General features: G+C 40.2%; 1 protein-coding gene across 6 annotated transcripts in view; it reads left to right on the top strand.

Annotated features, from left to right (window-relative positions):
- Positions 1-21,296, top strand: part of Ophn1 (oligophrenin 1) — a 336,803-nt gene that overhangs the window by 94,441 nt on the left and 221,066 nt on the right. For 5 of the 6 annotated variants that reach the window (NM_001313754.1, NM_001313755.1, NM_052976.4 and 2 more), the window contains one exon: positions 15,625-15,686. In NM_001313754.1, coding sequence (NP_001300683.1) covers positions 15,625-15,686 — 62 coding nt within the window. Of the gene's footprint in view, positions 1-6,367; positions 6,399-15,624; positions 15,687-21,296 lie in introns of those variants that run through there. The other variant, XM_017318648.2, reaches the window with a different exon arrangement.

Here is a 21,296-nt window from a genome sequence, read left to right as displayed (position 1 = left end):
TTTTGATCATATTTACCTGGGACTGCTCACCCTAACTGCTTCTAGATCCTTCCTCTCCTTCTCTCCAGAGATTTAGTTTTTAATGGACGCTACCCAAAAGAGAAAAAGAAAATGAATGAAATAAAAAGATTACTAGATCTTTAAATCTTATAGAAGTTACTTTTCAGGAGAAGGTCTTTCAGCTATTCAGGGGCATGTGACAATAGCTATCCACCTCTGTACTTTTGATCAGAAGCAACAGATATTAGAGTATACCTTCACCTAAATTAAGGTCTATTTGCTCACTAGAGCTCCTTTCAGAGATGTAAGCTAAGTACTATTGCTTAAGACACTATGCACTTTAGACACAGAAAGCCTCATCATGGTAGCATAAGGTACTCTGCTAGCTTTCAAAGGAGGAAATAGTAGGATCAATAGTTCTACCTACCTATAATGCCTATGAACCACAACAAAGATCAGCATGGCACAATAACCCTAAGGATGCAGAAGTGGCATGAGTGTCTTGGAAGCAACCAACATCTCTCTAATTGGACTTAAGACTGGCTAAACAAGAGGGATATTGGACCTGGTACTGGAAACTTAGCCAATGACCCAGGGTTAGTGAAATGGTGGATCTTAGAGGTGAACCTACAACTACTGCTTTGCTAAATAATCATTATCTCCAACTGTGAGGCTGAGAGAGCTACAAGTCTTGAAGAACATTGAAAAAAAGAGATAGCAAATATGGGGGAAGTGTGAGAGTAAGTTCATATGCCCGTGGGGTGGGGAAACTCAGGTTTACCCAGAAAAGATCTAAGAGTGTATGTGTATATCACATGCTGATCTTTGGCTGAAACATTATCTGCAAGATAACAATGATTAGCAATAACAAAAGAGAGGAAGAGATTCTAAAGGCAAAAAGGAAAGAAAATAAAAATAATAAATAAGATAGAAAAATGTAGAGATCAATGACATACCTCTAATCCTGGCACCTGCGAGACAGTGACAGAAAGATTAGAAGTTAAAGGTTATCCTTGCCTCCATAGTTAGTTTGAGGTTAGTCTGTAGTGCATAGATTCTATTTCAAAAAAGAAGAGAGATGGAGTCAGACAGACAGACAGACAGACACACACACAAAGACAGACACACACAGAGACAGGCACACACAGAGACAGAGAGACAGAGGCAGAGAGACAGAGATGGAGAGAGACAAAAAGAGACAGAGAGAGACAGAGATGGAGACAGAATTGAAGAGAGAGAGAGACAGATGGGGAGAGATGGAGAGAGAGATGAGAGAGAGATGGGAGAGAGAGACAGAGTCAGAGAGACAGGGACATAGAGACTGAGTGGGGGGGAGAGAGAGATGGAGACACAGAGAGACCGACATACAGAGGAAGACACACACACACACACACACAGACTGGGGGAGAGATATGGAAAAAGACAGTCGGAGATAGAGAGAGACAGAGACGAGGAGAGAGAGAGGCAGAGATGGGGAGGGAGAGAGAGAGTGGGGGGGAGAGAGAAAGATGGAGTTGGGAAGAGAGAGAAAGAGACGGAGTCGGGAGAGAGAGAGATATGGAGTCAGAAAGAGAGAGAGAGATATGGAGTCGGAAAGAGAGAGAGACAGAGACAGAGGAAGACACAGAGAGAGGTGGAGAAGGAGAGAATCAGAGATGGAGAGAGAGACAGGGAGAGAGAGAGAGCAAGAGAGACAGAGTCAGAGAGTGACAGAGACATAGAGAGATAGAGTCGGGGAGAGAGACAGAGATAGGGGAGACAGAGATGGAGTTGAAGAGGGAGATGGAGATGGAAAGAGAGAGAGAGAGAGTCGGAGATAGAGACAGAGATGGAGACGGAGTTGGAGAGAGACAGATAGAGAGACCGAGTCGGAGAGAGACAGAGACAGATAGAGAGACAGATTCATAGAGAGACAGAGTCGGAAAGAGGGACAGAGATGGGGAGAGACAGAGTCAGAAAGAGATGGAGTCGGAGAGAGAGAGGCAGAGACAGAGAAGGAGAGAGAGATGGAGTCAGGGGGAGAGAGAGACAGATGGGGGAGACAGAGACAGAGTCGAAGAGAGAGAGAGAGAACGAGAGAGAGATGGGGGAGAGAGAGACAGAGATGGGGAGAGAGAGACAGAGACAGGAGAGGGAGATGGGGAGAGAGAGAGGCAGAGACAGAGACAGACAGAGACAAACAGAGACGGGGGTGAGAGTCAGAGATTGGAGAGAAAGACGGAGATGGAAAGAGAGATGGAGTCGGAGAGAGACTGAGACTGGGAGGGAGAGAGACTGAGACAGGGAGGGAGACAGAGAGACAGAGAGAGAGAATTAGAAAGAGACAGAGTGGGAGAGGGGGGAGATGGGGAGACAGAGATGGAGTCGAAGAGAGAGGGAGACAGAGTCATAGAGAGAGACGGGGGGAGAGAGAGACAGACAGACACGGAGAGAGTGAGAGAGAGATGGAGACAGGGAGAGAAAGAGACAGAGGCGGGGCATGGAGACAGAGAGACATGCTGTTAAGTCCTGTTAAAGCCACATTGACCAGTTCCTCCAGTACAGACTATTAGATCTGTAGAACTGCTTACACTCCTTTTATTGATTTGGAAAGCAAGTCTAAAAATAACCCAGAGTACCCAGACCACAAGAGGAAAAGCTTTTAGAGTTTTTTTTTTTTTTTAAGAAAAAGATAGGCTTTCACATAGTGAAGACAAGCTTTGAAACTCACTGTAGCTGATTAGCATGGTGCTCTTGCCTCCACCCAAATGCTGAGATGACCTCTATTCACCACCATCCTATGTTTTTCCTTCTTAATCTTTAAGACCCCTTATAACAGTCCATAAGTTTCATTTGTGGCTTAAATTTTTGCTATAGCCCCAAGTGGAGCCATTGGGCTGTTATATTTTTAAAACAATATATTTTAATTTTAAAAATTATATGTTGAGGGGAATACTTGCGTGTTGGGTGCTCCAAGAGACCAGAAGAAGGTGGCCAACCCTTGGAACTGGAGTCAAGGGCAGTTGTTAGCTTAGCCACAATGCATGGGTTGGGGGTGGGGTACTAAGAACTGAATTCCAGTCCTCAGAAAGAGCAGGAAGTATTCTTAACTGATGAGCCACTGTTTCCTGGCCCCTGATTTTATTCTTGAAATGACATTTTATCCAGTCTTCCTCTTTTAAAAATGATTAGTGAGACTAGTGAGGCTAGGCACAGCAACTCTTCCCTTCTTCCCTTCTACCTTATTGACAATTTCCCAGTATACCATCAGGGTTGGCCTCACTTTCACAATCCCCAGATTTTAGTGTTCTAAGTGCTGAGATTGCAGGCATGCCTCACTGTGTCTAGCTTGTTGTATTGGGATATTGTCTTAGGGTTTTCATTGCTATGAAGAGACACCATGACCAAGGCAACTCTTATAAAGGACAATATTTAATTGGGGATGGCTTACAGGTTCCGAGGTTCAGTCCACTATCATCAAGGTAGGAACATGGCAGCATCCAGGCAGGCATGGGACAGGAGAAGCTGAGAGTTCTACATCTTGTTCTGAAGGCAAGCAGAAGAAGATTCTCCTTAGGCAGGTAGCAAGAGCATCCCAAAGCCTACTTCCACAGTGAAGCACTTTCTCCAATAAGGCCACACCTCTTCCAACAACAACAATAACACTACCACCACCACACACACACACACACAGTTTTCTTTCTTTTCTTTTCTTTTCTTTTCTTTTCTTTTCTTTTTTTTTACATCCCAAGGGCAGTTTCCCTGTCTTCTGCTCCCTCTAGTCTTTCCCACACCTCTCCATATCCCCATTCATTCCTCCTCCATTTCTGTTCGGAAAAGGACAAGCCTCCTATGGATATCAACTAAACATGGCTTATCAAGTTGCAGTAAGACTTAGTATCTCCTATTAAGGCTAGACTAGACAACCCAGTAGGAGCTAAAAGAATGCATTAAGCAGGCAACAGAGTCAGAGATCACCTCTCCTTCCACTGTTAGGAGTCCCACAAGCAAGAAGACAAAGCTACACAATTGTAACATATATGCAGAGGGCCTAGACCAGTCCTATGCAGGCTTCATGGTTGTTAGTTCAGTTGCTGTGAGATCCTATGAGCCCAGGTTAGTTGATTCTGTGGGCCATATTCATGTGGTATCTTTGATCCGCCTCTGGCTCCTACAATCCTTCCTCTCCTTCTACAGGATTCCCCAAACTCCACCTAATGTTTGGCTGTGGGTCTCTACATCTGTTGCCATCAGCTGCTGGAGAAAGCTTCTCTTATGACAATTGGGCTAGGCCTTAATCTATGAGAATATCATTATATCATTAGGAATCATTTTTTATATTAGATCTCTGGGCTATCTCTTGGTAGCTTCTAGGTACTGCCTCCCAACCCAGAAGGCAGTGCCAGGGGCAGGATGGAGGAGAGAGTTCTTGAAGAGACAACTACAATCTGGGAAGGTGGAATCTCTGGGACAAGCTAGAATTTTAGTACAATGGAAACTTCCAGAAATCTATGCAAGTGACTCTAGCTAAGACACCTAGCAATTGATAAGGAGCCTTAACTGACCATCCATAATCAGTCAAGAGTTCCAATGCAGCAATTGGGACACCAACCTAGTCATAAAACCTTTGTTCTACAATTTATCCTTCTTACAAGCTGTGCTGGGATTTTATTTTCTTTGAGACAGGGCTTCACTGTGTGATTTTGGCAAGCCCAGAACTCATTATATAGACTAAGCTGACCTAGAACTCAGAGAGCTACACATGCCTCTGCCTCCACAGTGCTGGGATTAAGAAGTATGCATCATCATATTGTTGGTCTAGCTTCTTTTCTTTTCCTGTCTTGCTTAATGGAATTTTAAATCAATTAATCTTGATTCATAAATTTATATATATGTACTTTTCATAAAGAACCACCTTTGAGTATGTTTTGTCTTGTTTGTCTCAGCATAATTTTCTGTAGTTATTTGTAATCATATTATACATATAACTTAATTTTACTTCATACACACACAATGTATTTCAAAAATTTCCTGCCATATTTTGATCTTTTTCACTTACATCAACTCTTCCCAGATCTCTCATACCTAACCCACTTTATGTTTTTCTCTTTCAAAACCCAATGGAAAACTTTTCTTTCATTTGTTTGTCATACTTAAAATTTTTTAATATTCTGCTTCTTTCATATAATGTGATGTCATAGACATTTTACCGTGCTCATAAAACTTTATGTAATGTTCTTTTAAAGAAGCTATAAAATTAGTCCATTAAGTAGATACATACAATAATTTCTTAGATGCTTTTTTTAGACATTTTAATAGTTTTTTAATTATTCACCTTCATAAATTTTCAACAAATGGTGCTGGCACAACTGGCGGTTATCATGTAGAAAAATGCGAATTGACCCATTCCTATCTCCTTGTACTAAGGTCAAATCTAAGTGGATTAAGGAACTCCACATAAAACCAGAGACACTGAAACTTATAGAGGAGAAAGTAGGGAAAAGCCTCAAAGATATCAGTTTGGTCTTAAAAACAAAACAAAACAACAACCACAACAAACCCCTCTGAGAATGTCTCAGGAGTACTGGTGAAGTCACCTTCACAGTGTGATTGTCTATAAAAGCAGCAAATGCACTGGGAAACATTTTCATCCTTAACCTTTTCTTAACTCAGAACTTTATCTAGATGAATGCAGCAAGAAATACAGTGTCTTCAGTTTTAAAAATGGGTTAATATTTGGGACAGAAATGAGCTTTGTGGCATTTTATGTTGGTGTGTGTTCCCACTGCCTTAAAAAAAATGCCATGCGGTAACTTTGAAAATTTTAATAATTTAATAATTGAATAATCCTAGAACATGTGAAAACCATGATTTTTGTAGCCATTCGAGAAAGCAGGATGACTTCTCACTTCCCCAAGTTCTGGGAATGATGGTTTATACAACTTGACTTATTTGAAATGACTCAGAGCTTACTTGTTTCCAAGTTTATTTTTCCTTGATCATTTTAAAAATAAAATTGGATGGGTAGGGAAGTTGGGAGGATCTGGGAAGAATTGGTGGAGGGAAGAAACATGATCAAAACATATTTTATTAATTTTTAAAAGAAATATAAAAAAGGATATACTCAATGGGGATGGTTTAGAACTCCAGTTACTGCAGGCAGCAGAAAGAAAAAAATAGCAAATAAGTTGCTGGACAGTAATCATAGAAGATAAAGGAGATTGAATAAGCACCTTTGAGAGCTCTGGAACTCTGTGGCATATTCTTGGAACTCTTGATCATGTGTATGTATAGAGCGTTGTACATGCCCAATTTTAGGTATAAAAGAGCTGAGAAAGCCCTGTTCTATTACTTTTAGATGGCTTGAGTCTCTGAACAAGAAGCAAGTGAAGGCTGGAACCAAATGGTAAATTGCCTGGGTATGTGCTGAAAGGACACCCCCTCAAACACATACAGAACAATTCAACAAAGGCTGTGTTAGTGATTTTATTGCTGGGAAGAGGCACCATGACCAAGACAACTCTTAATAAGGACAACATTTAATTGGGTCTGGCCTGCCTACATTTTCAGACTTCTATTCCATTATTGTCATGGTGGGAATATTGGCAGTGTGCAGGCTGCTTGGTGTTGGAGAAGGAGTCTAGAGTTCTACATCTGGATTGGCGGGCAGCCAGGAAGAGAAAGTGAACCACTGGGACTGGCTTGAGCTTTTGAAACCTCAAAGCCCACTCTCAGTTGAAACAACTCTTGCAACAAGGCCACATCTCCTAATAGTGCCCCTTGTTACGGTCCTACAGAGGCTATTTTTTATTCAAACTGCCACATCCTACTCCCTTGGCCCCCATGGCTTGTACAATACAAAATACATTTAATCCTATGTTAAAAGTGCCTACTGTCTAGCACAGTATCAGCACTCTTTAAACATCCAAAGTTCCAATCCTCTGTGAATGTAAAAGAAAAAAAAATCAGATCACATACTTCCAACATACAATGGCCCAGAATATATATTACCATTCCAAAATGGAGAAAAGGGAGCACAGTAAGAAAATACCTAGCTAAATCAAGACTGAAAAACTAGCTAGGCAAACTTCAAGCACTACACTTCCATGTCTGGCATCAGAGTGGTCTTCAGATCTGCAACTCCTTTCGGCTTTGTTGACTGCAACATGCTTCTTTCTCTTGGGCTGCTTCCACTCCCTGTTAGGCAGCTCTCCTTGGCATCCAGGCTTCATTTACCCTTACAGCTTCATGCAATCACCTTTTAAGGCCTCCATGCAGGGACACCTCTGTAACTTTAATTTTTCAAACCTTGTTTTTCATAATGTTTTTTAAAATGCTTTAACATCCCTTGTAGCCCACCACCCACCAGAGGTAGTGGAAAAGAAAAGATACAGGGGAGTGTGCACGTGGTTAGAAAGGTACTTTGGAGCAATTCTTGTCTGTGCTGTCTGGAAATTGGTTCAGTTCACAGGTTAGTAGGCAGCAGCACTTGCTCCACTCACAAACATCTCATGGATACACCAGCAATCCAGTTCAGTAGAGTCGGGTTAGCAACAGGAGTGACATGACCTAGCAGAGACAGGCAGGACTCAGCCTTGGCTCAAGTCAGCAGGAGGGACCAAAAGAAACACCAGGAGTTCTCTGCTGTGCCTCTCTCAGGGAATCGAAGATCAGCAAAGATGCGAGATATGTTAGTATTGCACAACTAGCTCTATAAGCAAGCCAAGCTCTGTCTCCATCAGTCTGAGAAGTCCTATTTAGACCTTCCAAACATCATGTGTCCTCCCTGTGCCTTGCCTCAGCATGGCTCTGTCTCAGCATTGCCTCCAATCAGCCGGCCTTGGAAGCAGCAAGAAACTGCAGCACATAACAAATTTTTTTTTGGTATGTTTCTCTCTATGGAGTCCCCAAAAGTGCAGCTCTACTATGCAATGTAAGGCAGACCAGTAATTGTTTATCGGGTAGCAAAGAATCCTTTATCTCATGGCTTTTCACATGCTTGCCTTAGCAGAACATCCTCTCTCCTGTGTCTGCTTTAGCAAAATGTTCCTTTACAAATCTGCCTTAGCCTTTCACACCTGTGTCCACTTCAGTGAAATGTTTTTCTACTTGTTTGCCCTAGCAAACAGTAGAGGAAGGCCACTGATTTGAGTTAATTTTATATCCAGCTACTTTGCTGAAGTTGTATATATCAGGTTTAATAGTTCTCTGGTGGACTTAGGGTCACTTATATATACTATTATATTATCTGCAAATAGTGATATTTTGACTTCTTCCTTTCCAATTTGTATCCCCTTGATCTCCTTTGTTGTCTAATTGCTCTGGCTAGGACTTCAAGTACTATATTGAATAGGTAGGGAGAAAGTGGGCAGCCTTGTCTAGTCCCTGATTTTAGTGGGATTGCTTCAAGATTCTCTCCATTTAGTTTGATTTTGGCTATTGGTTTGCTGTATATTGCTTTTACTTTCTTTAGGTATGGACCTTGAATTCCTGATCTTTTCAAGACTTTTATCATGAAGGGGTGTTGGATTTGTCGAATGCTTTCTCAGCATCTAATGAAATGATCATATGGTTTTTTTCTTTGAGTTTGTTAATATAGTGGATTATGTTGATGGATTTCCATATATTGAACCTTCCTTGTATCCCTGGGATGAAGCCTACTTGATCATGATGGATGGATGATAGTTTTGATGTGTACTTAGACTTGGTTAGTGAGAATTTTATTGAGTATCTTTGCACTGATATTCATAAGGGAAATTGGTCTGAAGTTCTCTTTCTTTGTTGGGTCTTTGTGTGGTTTAGGTATCAGAGTAATTGTGGCTTCATAGAATGAATTGGGTAGAGTACCTTCTGTTTCTATTTTGTGGAATAGTTTGAGGAGTATTGGTATTAGGTCTTCTTTGAAGGTCTGATAGAGCTCTGCACTAAACTTATCTGGTCCTGGGCTTTTTTTGTTTGGGAGACCATTAATAACTGCTTTTATTTATTTATTTATTTATTTATTTATTAGGGGATATGGGACTGCTTAGATCGTTTATCTGATCCTGATTTAATTTTGGTACCTGTCTAAAAAATTGTCCATTACATCCAGATTTTCCAGTTTTGTTGAGTATAGACTTTTGTAGCAGCATTTGATGATTTTTTTTTTGATTTCCTCGGTTTCTGTTGTTAATGTCTCCCTTTTCATTTCTGATTTTGTTAATTGGGATACTGTCTTTGTGCACCCTAGTTAGTCTGGCTAAGGGTTTATCTATCTTGTTGATTTTTTCAAAGAACCAGCTCCTTGTTTGGTTGATTCTTTGAATAGTTCTTTTTTTTTTTCTACTTGGTTGATTTCAGCCCTGAGTTTGATTATTTTATGCCATCTACTCCTCTTGCTACTCCTATTTGCTTCTTTTTGTTTTAGAGCTTTCAGATGTGCTGTCAAGGTGTTAGTGTATACTCTCTCCAGTTTTTTTTTTTTTAATTGGAGGCACTCAGAGCTATGAGTTTTCCTCTTCCCACTGCTTTAATTGTGTCCCATAAGTTTGGGTATGTTGTGGCTTCATTTTCATTAAACTCTAAAAAGTCTATAATTTCTTTATTTCTTCCTTGACCAAGTTATCATTGAGTAGTGTTGTTCAGCTTCCACATGTATGTGGGCGTTCCATTTTTTTATGTTGTTATTGAAGACCAGCCTTATTCCATAGTGATATTATAGGATGCATGGGATTATTTCAATTTTCTTGTATCTGTTGAGGCCTGTTTTGTGACTGATTATATGATCAATTTTGGAGAAGGTACTATGAGGTGCTGAGAAGAAGGTATATTGTTTTGTTTTAGGATAAAATGTTCTATAGATATCTGTTAAATACATTTGGATCCTAACTTCTGATAGGTTCGGAGTGTCTCTGTTTAATTTGGGGCTCTTGGGGTGTAGGGGACAAGAGGGGAGGGTGAAAGCCCGCGTCCGGTCAGCGTTCCTGTGCTCTGGGCAGGCAGACATGGGAGGGCTGCTGGGCACTTTCTACTTGGCCCCAGGTGGACATCTAAGCCACTGACGCCACAGGGTGGGGGTGGACAAGAGGTAGCCCCCGATACCAGGGGCCCCGGGGCGACACCCTTGGCCCCGGAGTTATGGGAGAGAGGGCAGAGGGAGAGAAGTTTCCACATAGGCGAGAGTCCTTAGTCTGGTCTGTGGCTGGACCACAGGAAGACCTTCCATCGGGAGATTAGAAACGGCTCATTAGGAGAAAGCCTATCCCATTGCCCAAACACAGCAGGCCTTGATGAACAGAGACAATCTATTGTTTTAGAGCTTTATTGTAGAAAGGCAGGGGGAAAGAGAGAAGGTAAAAGAGAGGGGGAGACCGGCCATGGCCAAGACGAGGGAAGGGGGAGAGAAAGAGAGAGAGAGAGAAAGAAAGAAAGAAAGGAAGGAAGGAAGGAAGGAAAGGCTAGAGAGTAAGAGGTTAGAGAGAGAGAAAGCAAGGAAAGAGAGTAAAAGAGAGTGAGGAGAGAGTGAGGTGGGGCCAAGGAGCCCCTCTTATGGTGGGCTTGTTATCTTGGTGTTGCTAGGTAACTGAGAGGAGTCTAGCCCGAAGGTCAGAAGCTTGGGACATTGTCTATGTGACTAAAAGCCACATTTCTCCTGTGGGGGCTGTGGGGGCAGTAACTTAGACAGGAGCCAGGAGTCCAGGAGATGTGAGGGAATGCCTACTGTCCCATGTAGGTGGGAGTTACCACCACTGGGTACCAGGGTTCCACACCTCAGTTCGACTGGAGACCAGACTGTGCATAGCCCATTGCCCCACAGTTTAGTTTCTGTTTCCATGATCCATTACTGACAGTGGGGTGTTGAAGTCTCCCACTGTTATTGTGTGAGGTGCAGTATGTGCTTCAAGCTTTAATAAAATTTCTTTTATGAATGTGGGTGCCCTTGCTTTAGGAACATGGATATTTAGAATTGAGAGTACTTCATGGTAGATTTTTCCTTTGAGTATGAAGTGTCCTTCCTTATCTTTTTTATAACTTTAGGTTGAAAGTCTATTTTATTCAACATTAGCATTCCTACTCCAGCTTGTTTCTTGGGACCATTTGCTTGGAGAATTGTTTTCCAGCCTTTTACTCTGAGGTGTCCTGTCTGTCTTTGTCACTGAGGTGCATTTCCTGTATGCAGCAAAATGTTGGGTCCTGTTTTCGTATCCAGTCTGTTATTCTATGTCTTTTTTATTGGGGAATTGAGTCCATTGATATTAAGAGATATTAAGGAAAAGTAATTGTTGCTTCCTGTTATTTTTGTTGGTAGAGGTGGAATTATGTTTTTTGTGTCTATCTTCTTTTTGGTTTATTAAAAGAAGATTATTTTCTTGCTTTTTCTAGGGTGTAGTTTCCCTCCTTGTGTTGGAGTTTTCCATTTATGATCTTTTGAAGGGCTGGACTTGTAGAGAAATATTGGTAAATTTGTTTTTGTCATGGAATATCTTGGATTTTCCATCTATGTTAATTGAGAGTTTTGCTGGGTATTGTATCCTGGGCTGGCATTTGTGTTCTCTTAGCTGTCCATATAACATCTGTCCAGGATCTTCTGGCTTTCATAGTCTGGCGAAAAGTCTGTTGTAATTCTAATAGGTCTGTTTTTATATGTTACTTGACCTTCTTTCCTTACTGCTTTTAATATTATTTCTTTGTTTTGTGCATTTGGTGTTTTAATTATTATGTGACAGGAGGAATTTCTTTTCTGGTGTTCTGTAGGCTTCTTGTATGTTCATGGGAATCTCTTTAAGTTCGAGAAGTTTTCTTCTATAATTTTATTGAAGATATTTACTGGCCCTTTAGGTTGGGAATCTTCTCTCTCTCCTATACTTATTATCCTTAGGTTTGGTCTTCTCATTATGTTCTGGGTTTCCTGGATGTTTTGAGTTAGGATCTTCTTGCTTTTTACATTTTCTTTGACTGTTGTGTCAATGTTCTCTATGGAATCTTCTGCACCTGAGATTCTCTCTTCTATCGCTTGTATTCTGTTGTTGATGCTTACATCTATGACTCCTGATCTCTTTCCTACATTTTCTATCTCCAGGGTTGTCTCCCTTTGTGATTTCTTTATTGTTTCTACTTCCATTTTTAGATCCTGGATGGTGGTGTTCAGTTCCTTCACCGCTTTGGTTGTATTTTCCTGTAATTCTTTAAAGGATTTTTGTGTTTCCTCTTTATGGGCTTCGACCTGTTTAGCTGTGTTCTCCTGTATTTCTTTAAGGGAGTTATTAATGTTGTCCTTAAAAATCCTCCATCAGCATTATGATTTTAAATCCAAAGCTTGCTTTTCTGGTGTGTTGGGGTATGTGTCACTTAGTATGGTGGGAGAACTGGATTCTGATGATGCCAAATAGCCTTGGTTTCTGTTGGTAAGATTTTTGCATTTGCCTTTCACCTTCTGGCTATCTCTGGTGTTAGATGGTCTTGCTGTCTCTGACTGGAGCTTGTCCCTCCAGCGGGTCTGTAAGCCTGTGTCAGCACTCCTGTGAGACCAGCTCTCCCCTGACAGAACTTGTATTCAGAGGACTCTGGAACAGCCCAAGCTCTGGGTGCAGATAGTGGACCGGAAGGATCCTGTCCCTGCTGTTCCATTGTTCCTTTGCCCCATGTGCTCCTGGCCAGTCCCACTCCAGACAGTTATTGGAGAGGAAGTGGCTATCTCACCTCCCAGCCCGGTAGTGAAAACACTCCTGCGAGAACAGCTCTCTCCTGGTGGGGACCCTTGCACAGTACACTGTGGAACAGCTCAGCTCAAGGGTGCAAATGGCGGACCAGCAGAACAACTTCTCATAAAGAAAATCAACATAAAGACTGAAAATATTGGTCTGGAGAGATGGCTTAGCCATTAAGAGCACTGACTGCTCTTCCAGAGATCCTGAGTTCAATTCCCAGCAACCACATATTGACTCACAACCATCTGTAATGGGACCTGATGCCTTCTTCTGGTGTGCCTGAAGGGAGCAACAGTATACTCAAAATAAATAAATCTTAAAAAAGAATGAAAATATTTTTTACAAGGAAAAATCTAAATATCTGCATTTTAAAAGTACAATAAATTAAATTCACCACAGTGGCTGAATATCAGATTTGTACAGTGAGTAGAAAGGATCAACAAACCCAAAGGGTAAAGGAAAATAATTGAAGGCACCCATTTGAAGGCCGGGGCAGTTCCTAAATTATGGATTAAAAAGTAACCTTTGATTGTTGTCTTAATTAGGATTTCCATTGCCTGGAATAGACAGCATAACCAAGGCAGCTCTTATAAAGGACAACATTTACTTGACAGCTAGCTGGCTTACAGTTTCAGAGGTTTACTCTGTCATCCATTATGGTGGGAAGAATGGCAGTGTTCATTCAGACATGGTGCTGGAGAAGAAGCTCAGAGTTCTACTTCTTGATTCAAAGGCAGTCAGAAGACTGGGTTCCAAACTGGGTGGAGCTTGAGTGTATATGTGAGACCTCAAAGCCCATCTCCATACTGACATACTTCCTCCAACAAGACTGCAGGTACTCCATCATGGCCATACATCTTAATAGGGACATTCCCTGTGGGCTAGCTATTCACACACAGGAGTCTATGATAGTCATTCCTATTCAAACAACCACACTTATTGTTTGTTTGATGTGCAACAGTAAAGAAAAGTGAACTTAGGGCTTAGCAGATAGCTCAGTGATTAAGAGCACTTGCTGTTCTTCCAGAAGTCCCAGGTTCCATTACTATTGGCCACATGGTGTCTTACAATGGCCTGCAACTCCTTTTACAATCCAGGGGATTCATGTCCTCTTCTGTTCTTCACCTAAGAAGTGTAGAGGAATCTCTTTTCAAGTGTATGTGGGATATTCAAGTGACCCTTTGTTAAATCAAAAAATAGGCTTCAATAAATGCAGACAATAAAAATTGTTTCCTGACCCCAGTTGATTGGCAACCAATAATGGCAAGTTTTGAAATGTACAAATTTGTGAAAATTGAATATCACACTCCAGAATAATTAATATGTTAAGAAAGGAATCTACCAGAAGTCTTTTTACTTATAAAACACTAATTTGGGGTCTGGATATTTTATTGCAGGCTTGTAATTCTAGCACTCAGGAGCCTTAAAGAGGCTAGTCTCAGCTACACATCGCAAAACCAACTAACAAACCAGTCAAACAAAGAAATATCTGCACACATTTGTTTGCCCAGGCTTCCATGTTTTCTGCAATTGAGATTCTATTTGAGAATGTTCTTGTTGCTTGTGGTGGGAAGTTGAGGAATTTGAAGACACAATAAAATCTATTTAGTTTATCTTGTGTGCATGAAAAAAAAAATGAAACTCAGGGTGGAGAAGTGAATTGCTGTCACCCTGCCAGTAAGTGGCAGAAGAGGGGAAATGTTAGTATTAGCTACTTCATATGCATACTCCACATTTGCAACATAATTTGGTTGTTGTTATGGAGAGCTAGGCACTTAAGTAGATGGTCATAACTCTTAATAAGTAAGGTAGCTGAAGCTTAGAGAGGTCAAGTCATTTACACAAAGACACTAAACTAAAATCCTTTTCATCTAATACACTGTCTTATGTCTTTTCTAATCTGTATTTTCCTTGCTTATCTATGATACTGTAAAATCTATATCTGTAGACATACTTAAAAACATAATGCAAGGCGTTAGGTTTAGGGTTAAGATAAAAGGAAGGAACTTTTATAAGTTCCTGAGACATGGGTACTCTGTAGCCCAGGTTGGCTTTGTTCTCACTGTGTAGCCAAGGGTCCTAACACAGTTTTGTTTGTTCATATGAGAGAAGCCCCTGGTAGTTTTATGTGTGACTATGAGGATTAAATACAATATTGTCTCTGAAATAATTCTCTATCTGGGGATTAGCAAAAAAAAAAAAAAAAGGAAAGACAAAGAAGAGCAATATATAACAGGTACTGAAGCTGTCCTCCTGGGTACTGTAGATCTGATGGCACTACCTAGCAACTCTCTGAAATTAAGGTACTGGTACCTATGTCTCCTTACAGGGATCTTTGCCTATGTATCAATATGTACTGAGACCAAATCTTTTGGATTTAGACTTCATCTTAGAGAACCTGACCTAAGGTTGAACTCAAGTTAACTAACAGGTTGGTTCCTAGTACCAGTTTCCAGGTTACCCCCAACAAGACCTGCATGTAGCACCAGCTTCCAGGTTATATCCCCAACAAATCTGCACCCCAGGTTGCAAGCCTGCCCCTAACCCTTCATTTCCTAACAACCACCATCATGTAAAAAGCAGAAGTTAAGTTTATGGCTTGGCTCCCAGCACCAGCCAATTATATTAAAGTCCATAATTACCCCCCCCCCATCAGATATGTACCGGGCTAGATACCCCTTTCTTCTTCTTCTTCTTCTTCCTCTTTCTTTTGAGACAGGATTTCTCTGTTAGATACCCCTTTCTTGTTTCTGTAAATGCTTGCCTAAACCTGGGCTCAGGGCCCCTCCCATTCTCCTGCTTTAGAGATGGTGATGTGACTCAATCTCAAGTTTGAATAATGAGACCCTAATGTCATTGTATCAGATTCAGCTCCTTAGAGGTCTCTTTGTGGTTCAGGAACATTTCATGGCACAACAGGACCCTTACTAATTTGCTTTATCTTTTCTTTTCTTATCAGCGGAATCATTCAAGGAATTTGCTGAATTGCTCAATGAAGTAGAAAATGAAAGGATGATGATGGTAGGTCACTGTATTGGTAAGGGTTCTGTAAAGCAACAGAATCATTTGGATGGGTATATATTAAAAAGGAATGTTTTAGATTAACTTACCCTATATGGATGTTTTAGATTAACTTACCCATAAATAGAAGAAACAAAGAAAGTATTTGCACGAGGAAAGGATAATCTTTTAAGAAATGGTGAGGGAGTAAAAGACCACAAGGCCTCAGTCCTAGACAAAGAATTATAGGTAGTTAATGAATACCAAGAACAATGTTCATTGGAGATGCTGGGAACCTAGTAGCTATTCAATCAATATGGCCAAATGCCTCAGAAATCCCAATATAGCACTGAAGGACTTCTGAAGTGTCTCTGGTCTTTAGCTTGTGCTCTGCCAGAACCTGACAAATGCAGAGGTGGATGCTTGCAGCCAACCATTGGATTGAGCATCAAGTCCACAATGGAGGAGCTAGAGAAAGAACCCAAGGAGCTGAAGGGGTTTGCAGCCCCATAGGGGGAACAACAATATGAACTAACCCCCAGAGCTCCTGGGGACTAAACCACCAACCAAAGAGTACACATGGTGGGACTCATGGCTCTGTCTGCATATGTAGCAGATAATGGCCTAGTCAGACATCAATGGGAGGAGAGGCCCTTGGTCCTGTGAAGGCTCAATGCCCCAATGTAGAGGAATTGGAGGGTGGGAAGATGGGAGTGAGTAGGTGGGTGGGGGAGCACCCTCATAGAAGCAGGGGGAGGGGGCTGGGTTAGGGGTTTGTTAAGGGAACCGGGGAAGGGGATAACATTTGAAATGTAAACAAACAAGATATCCTATAAAGAAAAAGGCCAATAAGCTGGGTTTTAATACCAAAGGTTGTCAGCCATAGCAACCATAAGGTAGAAATTTTTATCAGCAAGCAGTGAAAGGAGAATAAACAAAATATACCACTACTTTGCCCTCAGACCTCTGTGTATCTGGATCACTACTTTGGGGGGATGGCCTTCCTCTGTTCAGTTAGTCCTTCGGGAAGTACTTTCACCGACACTCCTGGGTTTGTTATCTTACTGGATCCAATCAAACAGACAAGCAAATTAACCACAATAAGGGTTTTTTTCAGAGCAGAACTAAAATTTTATTGACTTTCGCTCATTTCTTTCTTTTAATTTTTGTATACTTTTTGTGTGGCTGTTTTGCTTGTATATATACTTGTGTCTCATATGCATGTCAGATACCTGCAGAGGCCAGAAGAGGGATTGCCTGGAACTGAATTTACATACTGGTTGTAACTCATCATGTGTGTATGCTGGGAATTGAAGCCGGGTTCTTTAGAAGAGCAATTAGTGCTCATAAACATTTTAAAACGGCATTTCTAAAAAGTCATCATGAAATGTAAGAGCGCCAACTTTACTTATTCAGATATCTCTTATGAGTTTGGTACATTTGGGTCTATGATTTTCGAAGGATTCAAGAATCCTTCAAATTCTTTGTTTAACTTTTACCATGTGGTTATTGAGTTCCCTTTTCTCCACACCCATGCCAGCATTTTTTGTTGGTTGTTTTGTTGATCTTTACTCTTATGACTGGGGTAAGGTGAAGTATTAAAGTTGTTTTGATTCGTATGCCCCTAGTAGTTGGGGATGAGGCAATTTTTTCTCCCTTTGAGAGTTGTCTTCTCAGATACCAGTCAGTGTTTATTTTATTTTTTAAAAATTCTTAATATACTCTGGGTATTAGTTCTCAGCGAGATATACAGGTGGCAAAGTTTTTTTCCCCCCACCTATATGGTATAGATACTGCCTATGTTTACTTCTAGGAGTTTCAGCATTTCAGCTTTGACATTGGGGTGTCTGAACCATTTAGAGGTAGTTTTTAGGCAAGGTGATAGAGATGGGCCTAATTTCATTCTTCTGCAAGTGGAATTCCAGTTTTCCCAGTATCATTTGTTGAAGATGTTTTCTTTTTCTTTTCTTTTTTCAATGTGTGTTTTTGTTACCTTTGTCAAATATTCAATTGCTGAAGTTATTTGTACTCATGTTTGGGTCTTCAATTTTCTTCTATTGGTCTACATGTTTGTTTTTGTGCTTTTATTACTATGGTATGTTTTGAGATCTGGACTAACAATCTCTCCATCATTGTTCTTTTTGCTAAGGATTTTTTGGCTATCCAAGGTCTTTTGTGGTTCTACATTAATTTCAGGATAACTTTTCTATTTCTGTGACATATGAGATGGGGATTTTGATTGGGATTGCACTGAATCTGTAAATGTCTTTTGGTAAAATTTTTATTTTCATAATATTAATTCTACCTAGCTATAAGTATAGGGCGTTTTTTTTTTTTCCATTTTCTAGTATCTTTCTCTCTTTCTTCAGATGTGTAATGTTTTCATTGTACAAGTACTTGACCTCCTTGGTTAGGCTTATTTTTAAATAGTTTATTTTCTTTGAGGCTCTTCTGATTGGGATTATGTTCCATGATCTCCTTCTATTTATGTTTGATGGTGCATAGAAAAGGTATTGCCTTGTGCAAGCTGACTCTGTGTTCTGCCATCCTGCTGAATTTATTCATCATTTCCAGAGGTTTCCTGGTAGAACTTCCTATATATCTAATGTGTAATAAGTAGCATAGCATCTGCAAATAATGATAGTATGACTTTTTACTATTTGTATCTTTTAAATACTGTTTATCTTGCCTTGTTCAGCAAGTTTATTTGGGGTAGGAGCAAGGAACCGGTTTGTTTGGCTAACATATATATCTAAGGTAGAAACTTAAACCAGGTGAGCAACTGGAGGCAGGACCTGATGTTTAGAGGCCATAGAAGAATTCTGCTTACTGTCTTGCCCCCCATGGTTTGCTCAGCCTTTTTTTTTTTTCAAAAAATAGTTTAAATTTTTTTGAGCTAATAATTATATCTATTTCCTTGTCATTCTTCCAAACCCCCATTTCTTTCAAATTCATAGACTTTTCAATGCTTTTACACACACACACACACACACACACACACACACACACACACACCTGCCAAGTTTATATGTTACTTGTGTGTATGTTTTCATCGCTGCCTCTTTGACACCAGATGCTTTGCTCTTTCCTGATGAAAACAATTTTCCTGTTCTTAGTATTCATTAACTACCTATAATTCTTTGTCTAGGACTGAGGCCTTGTGGTCTTTTACTCCCTCACCATTTCTTAAAAGATCATCCTTTCCCAGTGCAAATATTTCTTTGTTTCTTCTATTTCTGGTTAGTGGATAAATTCTTTTATTTGTTCTCTAGTTCCACATTGTCTCATTACTGTGACTTTGTAGTAAGCCTTAAAAATAGGTTAACTTTAGAATCAGTTTGCTGATATTCCCAAAGTAAGTTACTAACATCTTAAAATGATGACTCTTTGTGTCTTGATAGATGGGTCATCTTTCTGTTTACTAATATTACTTGATGTATTTCATCAATGTTTTGTAACTTCTTTATAAAGGTCTTTCACATATATTTCTAGATTTGTGCCTAAGACAATTTTCTGTTTCAGATTCTAATCATTTTAATGGGTTTAAAGATAATCCTGACCTTAGTGTGGTAATACAAAAGAACTTGTATTCCCAGATCCCAGGAAAGATGTTTAAGCAGGATCATCAGAAATTCAAGGCAATATTTGGCTACATGGAGAATTTGAGGCCAGCCTGTGGAAAATGGGCTCCTGTTTTAAAACAAACAAGCAAACAAACAAACAAACAAACAAACCAGACAACATCAACCAACCAACCAGCCAGCCAACCAAACCTCCACAGAGAAAATGTTTTGTGTGGTCCATAGATCAGCAGCAACTACACTTCTTTGGAAGATTATTCATGGCTCCAACCCAAACTTGGTACCCAAATCTGGAAATAGATGGTTTGAATGATTCTCATTTGAAGGTAATGGTTTGTGTGTAAGGTGGGAACTCAGTACAGAATAGCAAAGGGGGTCTCTCTTCTCCATCCTTCGTGGGATGTCTTTTTATTGGCATCTAAGTTTTGTTAAAGAGTTATTTCCATTTTAAGTTGTTGTATTCATATTGTCCTGCCCCTTTCCAGCACTGTGGTAGTAGCTTTTTGGAATAATGCTACTATTTTCTAGACTCATCGAGAAGTATGGTTGAAGATAGGTTTTAAGGGTAGGGTATTTAGTATTTGAATCTGACTCAGCCACTAACTAACTTCTTGCCTCTGTACTAATCAGTTTGTTTTTCTTGTCCTTCCTTTACTCTTATAAAGTAAGGAGAATGATTGCCGCTCCTCTATTTATTATGAAGCACCCTTAAAGATATAATAGTATGGAAGTGCTTTATAAGTGTGAAAAACATTGATTATGTAAGTATTGTTTTTCGTATTCTCTGGTTGCTCATAAGAAATGACCGGAATGTTTTGAGTTTGAGTGTTTTCACTCAAGCCTCATAGATGGTTTACTAGCTCAGGCAGACTTGAGTATTCTCTAATGATGGCACATCTTTGGCTCACTGCCTGTGTGGTTCTCAGAGGCATTGACCTCTAGTTCATTCAGCTGTACCTAAAAAAAAAAAAAAAAAAAGCTCAGCTTGTCTTTCTCTTTAGCACTTTAGCACATCCTCATCTCTTTTGTCTTCTTGATAGCAAAATGTCTTAGGGTTTCAGTTGTTGTGATATAGCACCATGATCAAAAAGCAAGTTGGAGAGGAAAGAGTTTATTTGGCTTACATTTCCATATTGCTATTGCTGTTTATTACCAAAGGAAATAAGGACAGGCACTCAAGCAAGGCAGGAACCTGGAAGTAGGAGCTGATGCAGAGGTCATGGATGGGTGCTTCTTACAGGGTTTCTTCCCCTGGTTTGTTCAGCCTGCTTTTCATAGAGAACCCAGGATCACCAGCCTAGGGATGACACCACCCACAGTGTGCTGGGCGCTCTCCCATTGATCACTAATTAAGAAAAGTCCTACAGCTGGATCTTAAGAAGGCACTCCCTCAAGGAAGGCTCCTTTATTTCTGATGACTCTAGCTTGTGTCAAATTGATACAAAACCAGTCAGTACAGCTGATCCCTTGTCAAAACAAACACAACACTATTAGGCAACAACCCTTTCTTGTTGATCCCAAAGATCTTACATTAAAAACATAAATAACATAAAAATCGCACATTCTTTACAAAATCAAACACATTAAAATTTCAGTCCCTGTCTCTTGACTCTATTGTCTGCCTTTGGATCCCTTTTCCCTAAATGGGCTGCCCTGTCTAGCCTCAATAGGGGAAGATGCACCTAATCCTACTGCAACTTGATGTGCCAAGTCAGTTTGATATCCATGGGAGACCTTTCCTTTTCTGAGGAGAAAGGGACAGGCACACATGGGGAGGGGAGGAGAAAGTGAGGGACTGGGAGGAGACCTGGAAGGGGGGGGCTGAGATTGGAATGCAAAGTAAATAATTAATAAAAACCCCTTAACTCAAAAATAATTTAGTCCCTTTAAAAATACTACTTTTCTTTAAAATCCAATGTCTTTTAAATTTTAAAATCCCTCAGTTGTGGGCTCCAGTAAAATAATAATAATAATAACAAAAAATAATAATAACTAATACTTTACTTCAAGAGGGAAAAATCAGGGTACAGTCACAAATCAAAGCAAAACC

The sequence above is a fragment of the Mus musculus genome, chromosome X, assembly GCF_000001635.26.
Source record: "Mus musculus strain C57BL/6J chromosome X, GRCm38.p6 C57BL/6J".
Taxonomy (NCBI): domain Eukaryota; kingdom Metazoa; phylum Chordata; class Mammalia; order Rodentia; family Muridae; genus Mus; species Mus musculus.
The sequence above is the reverse complement of the archived record's forward strand: the minus strand, read 5'-3'. Positions and strand labels throughout refer to the sequence as shown.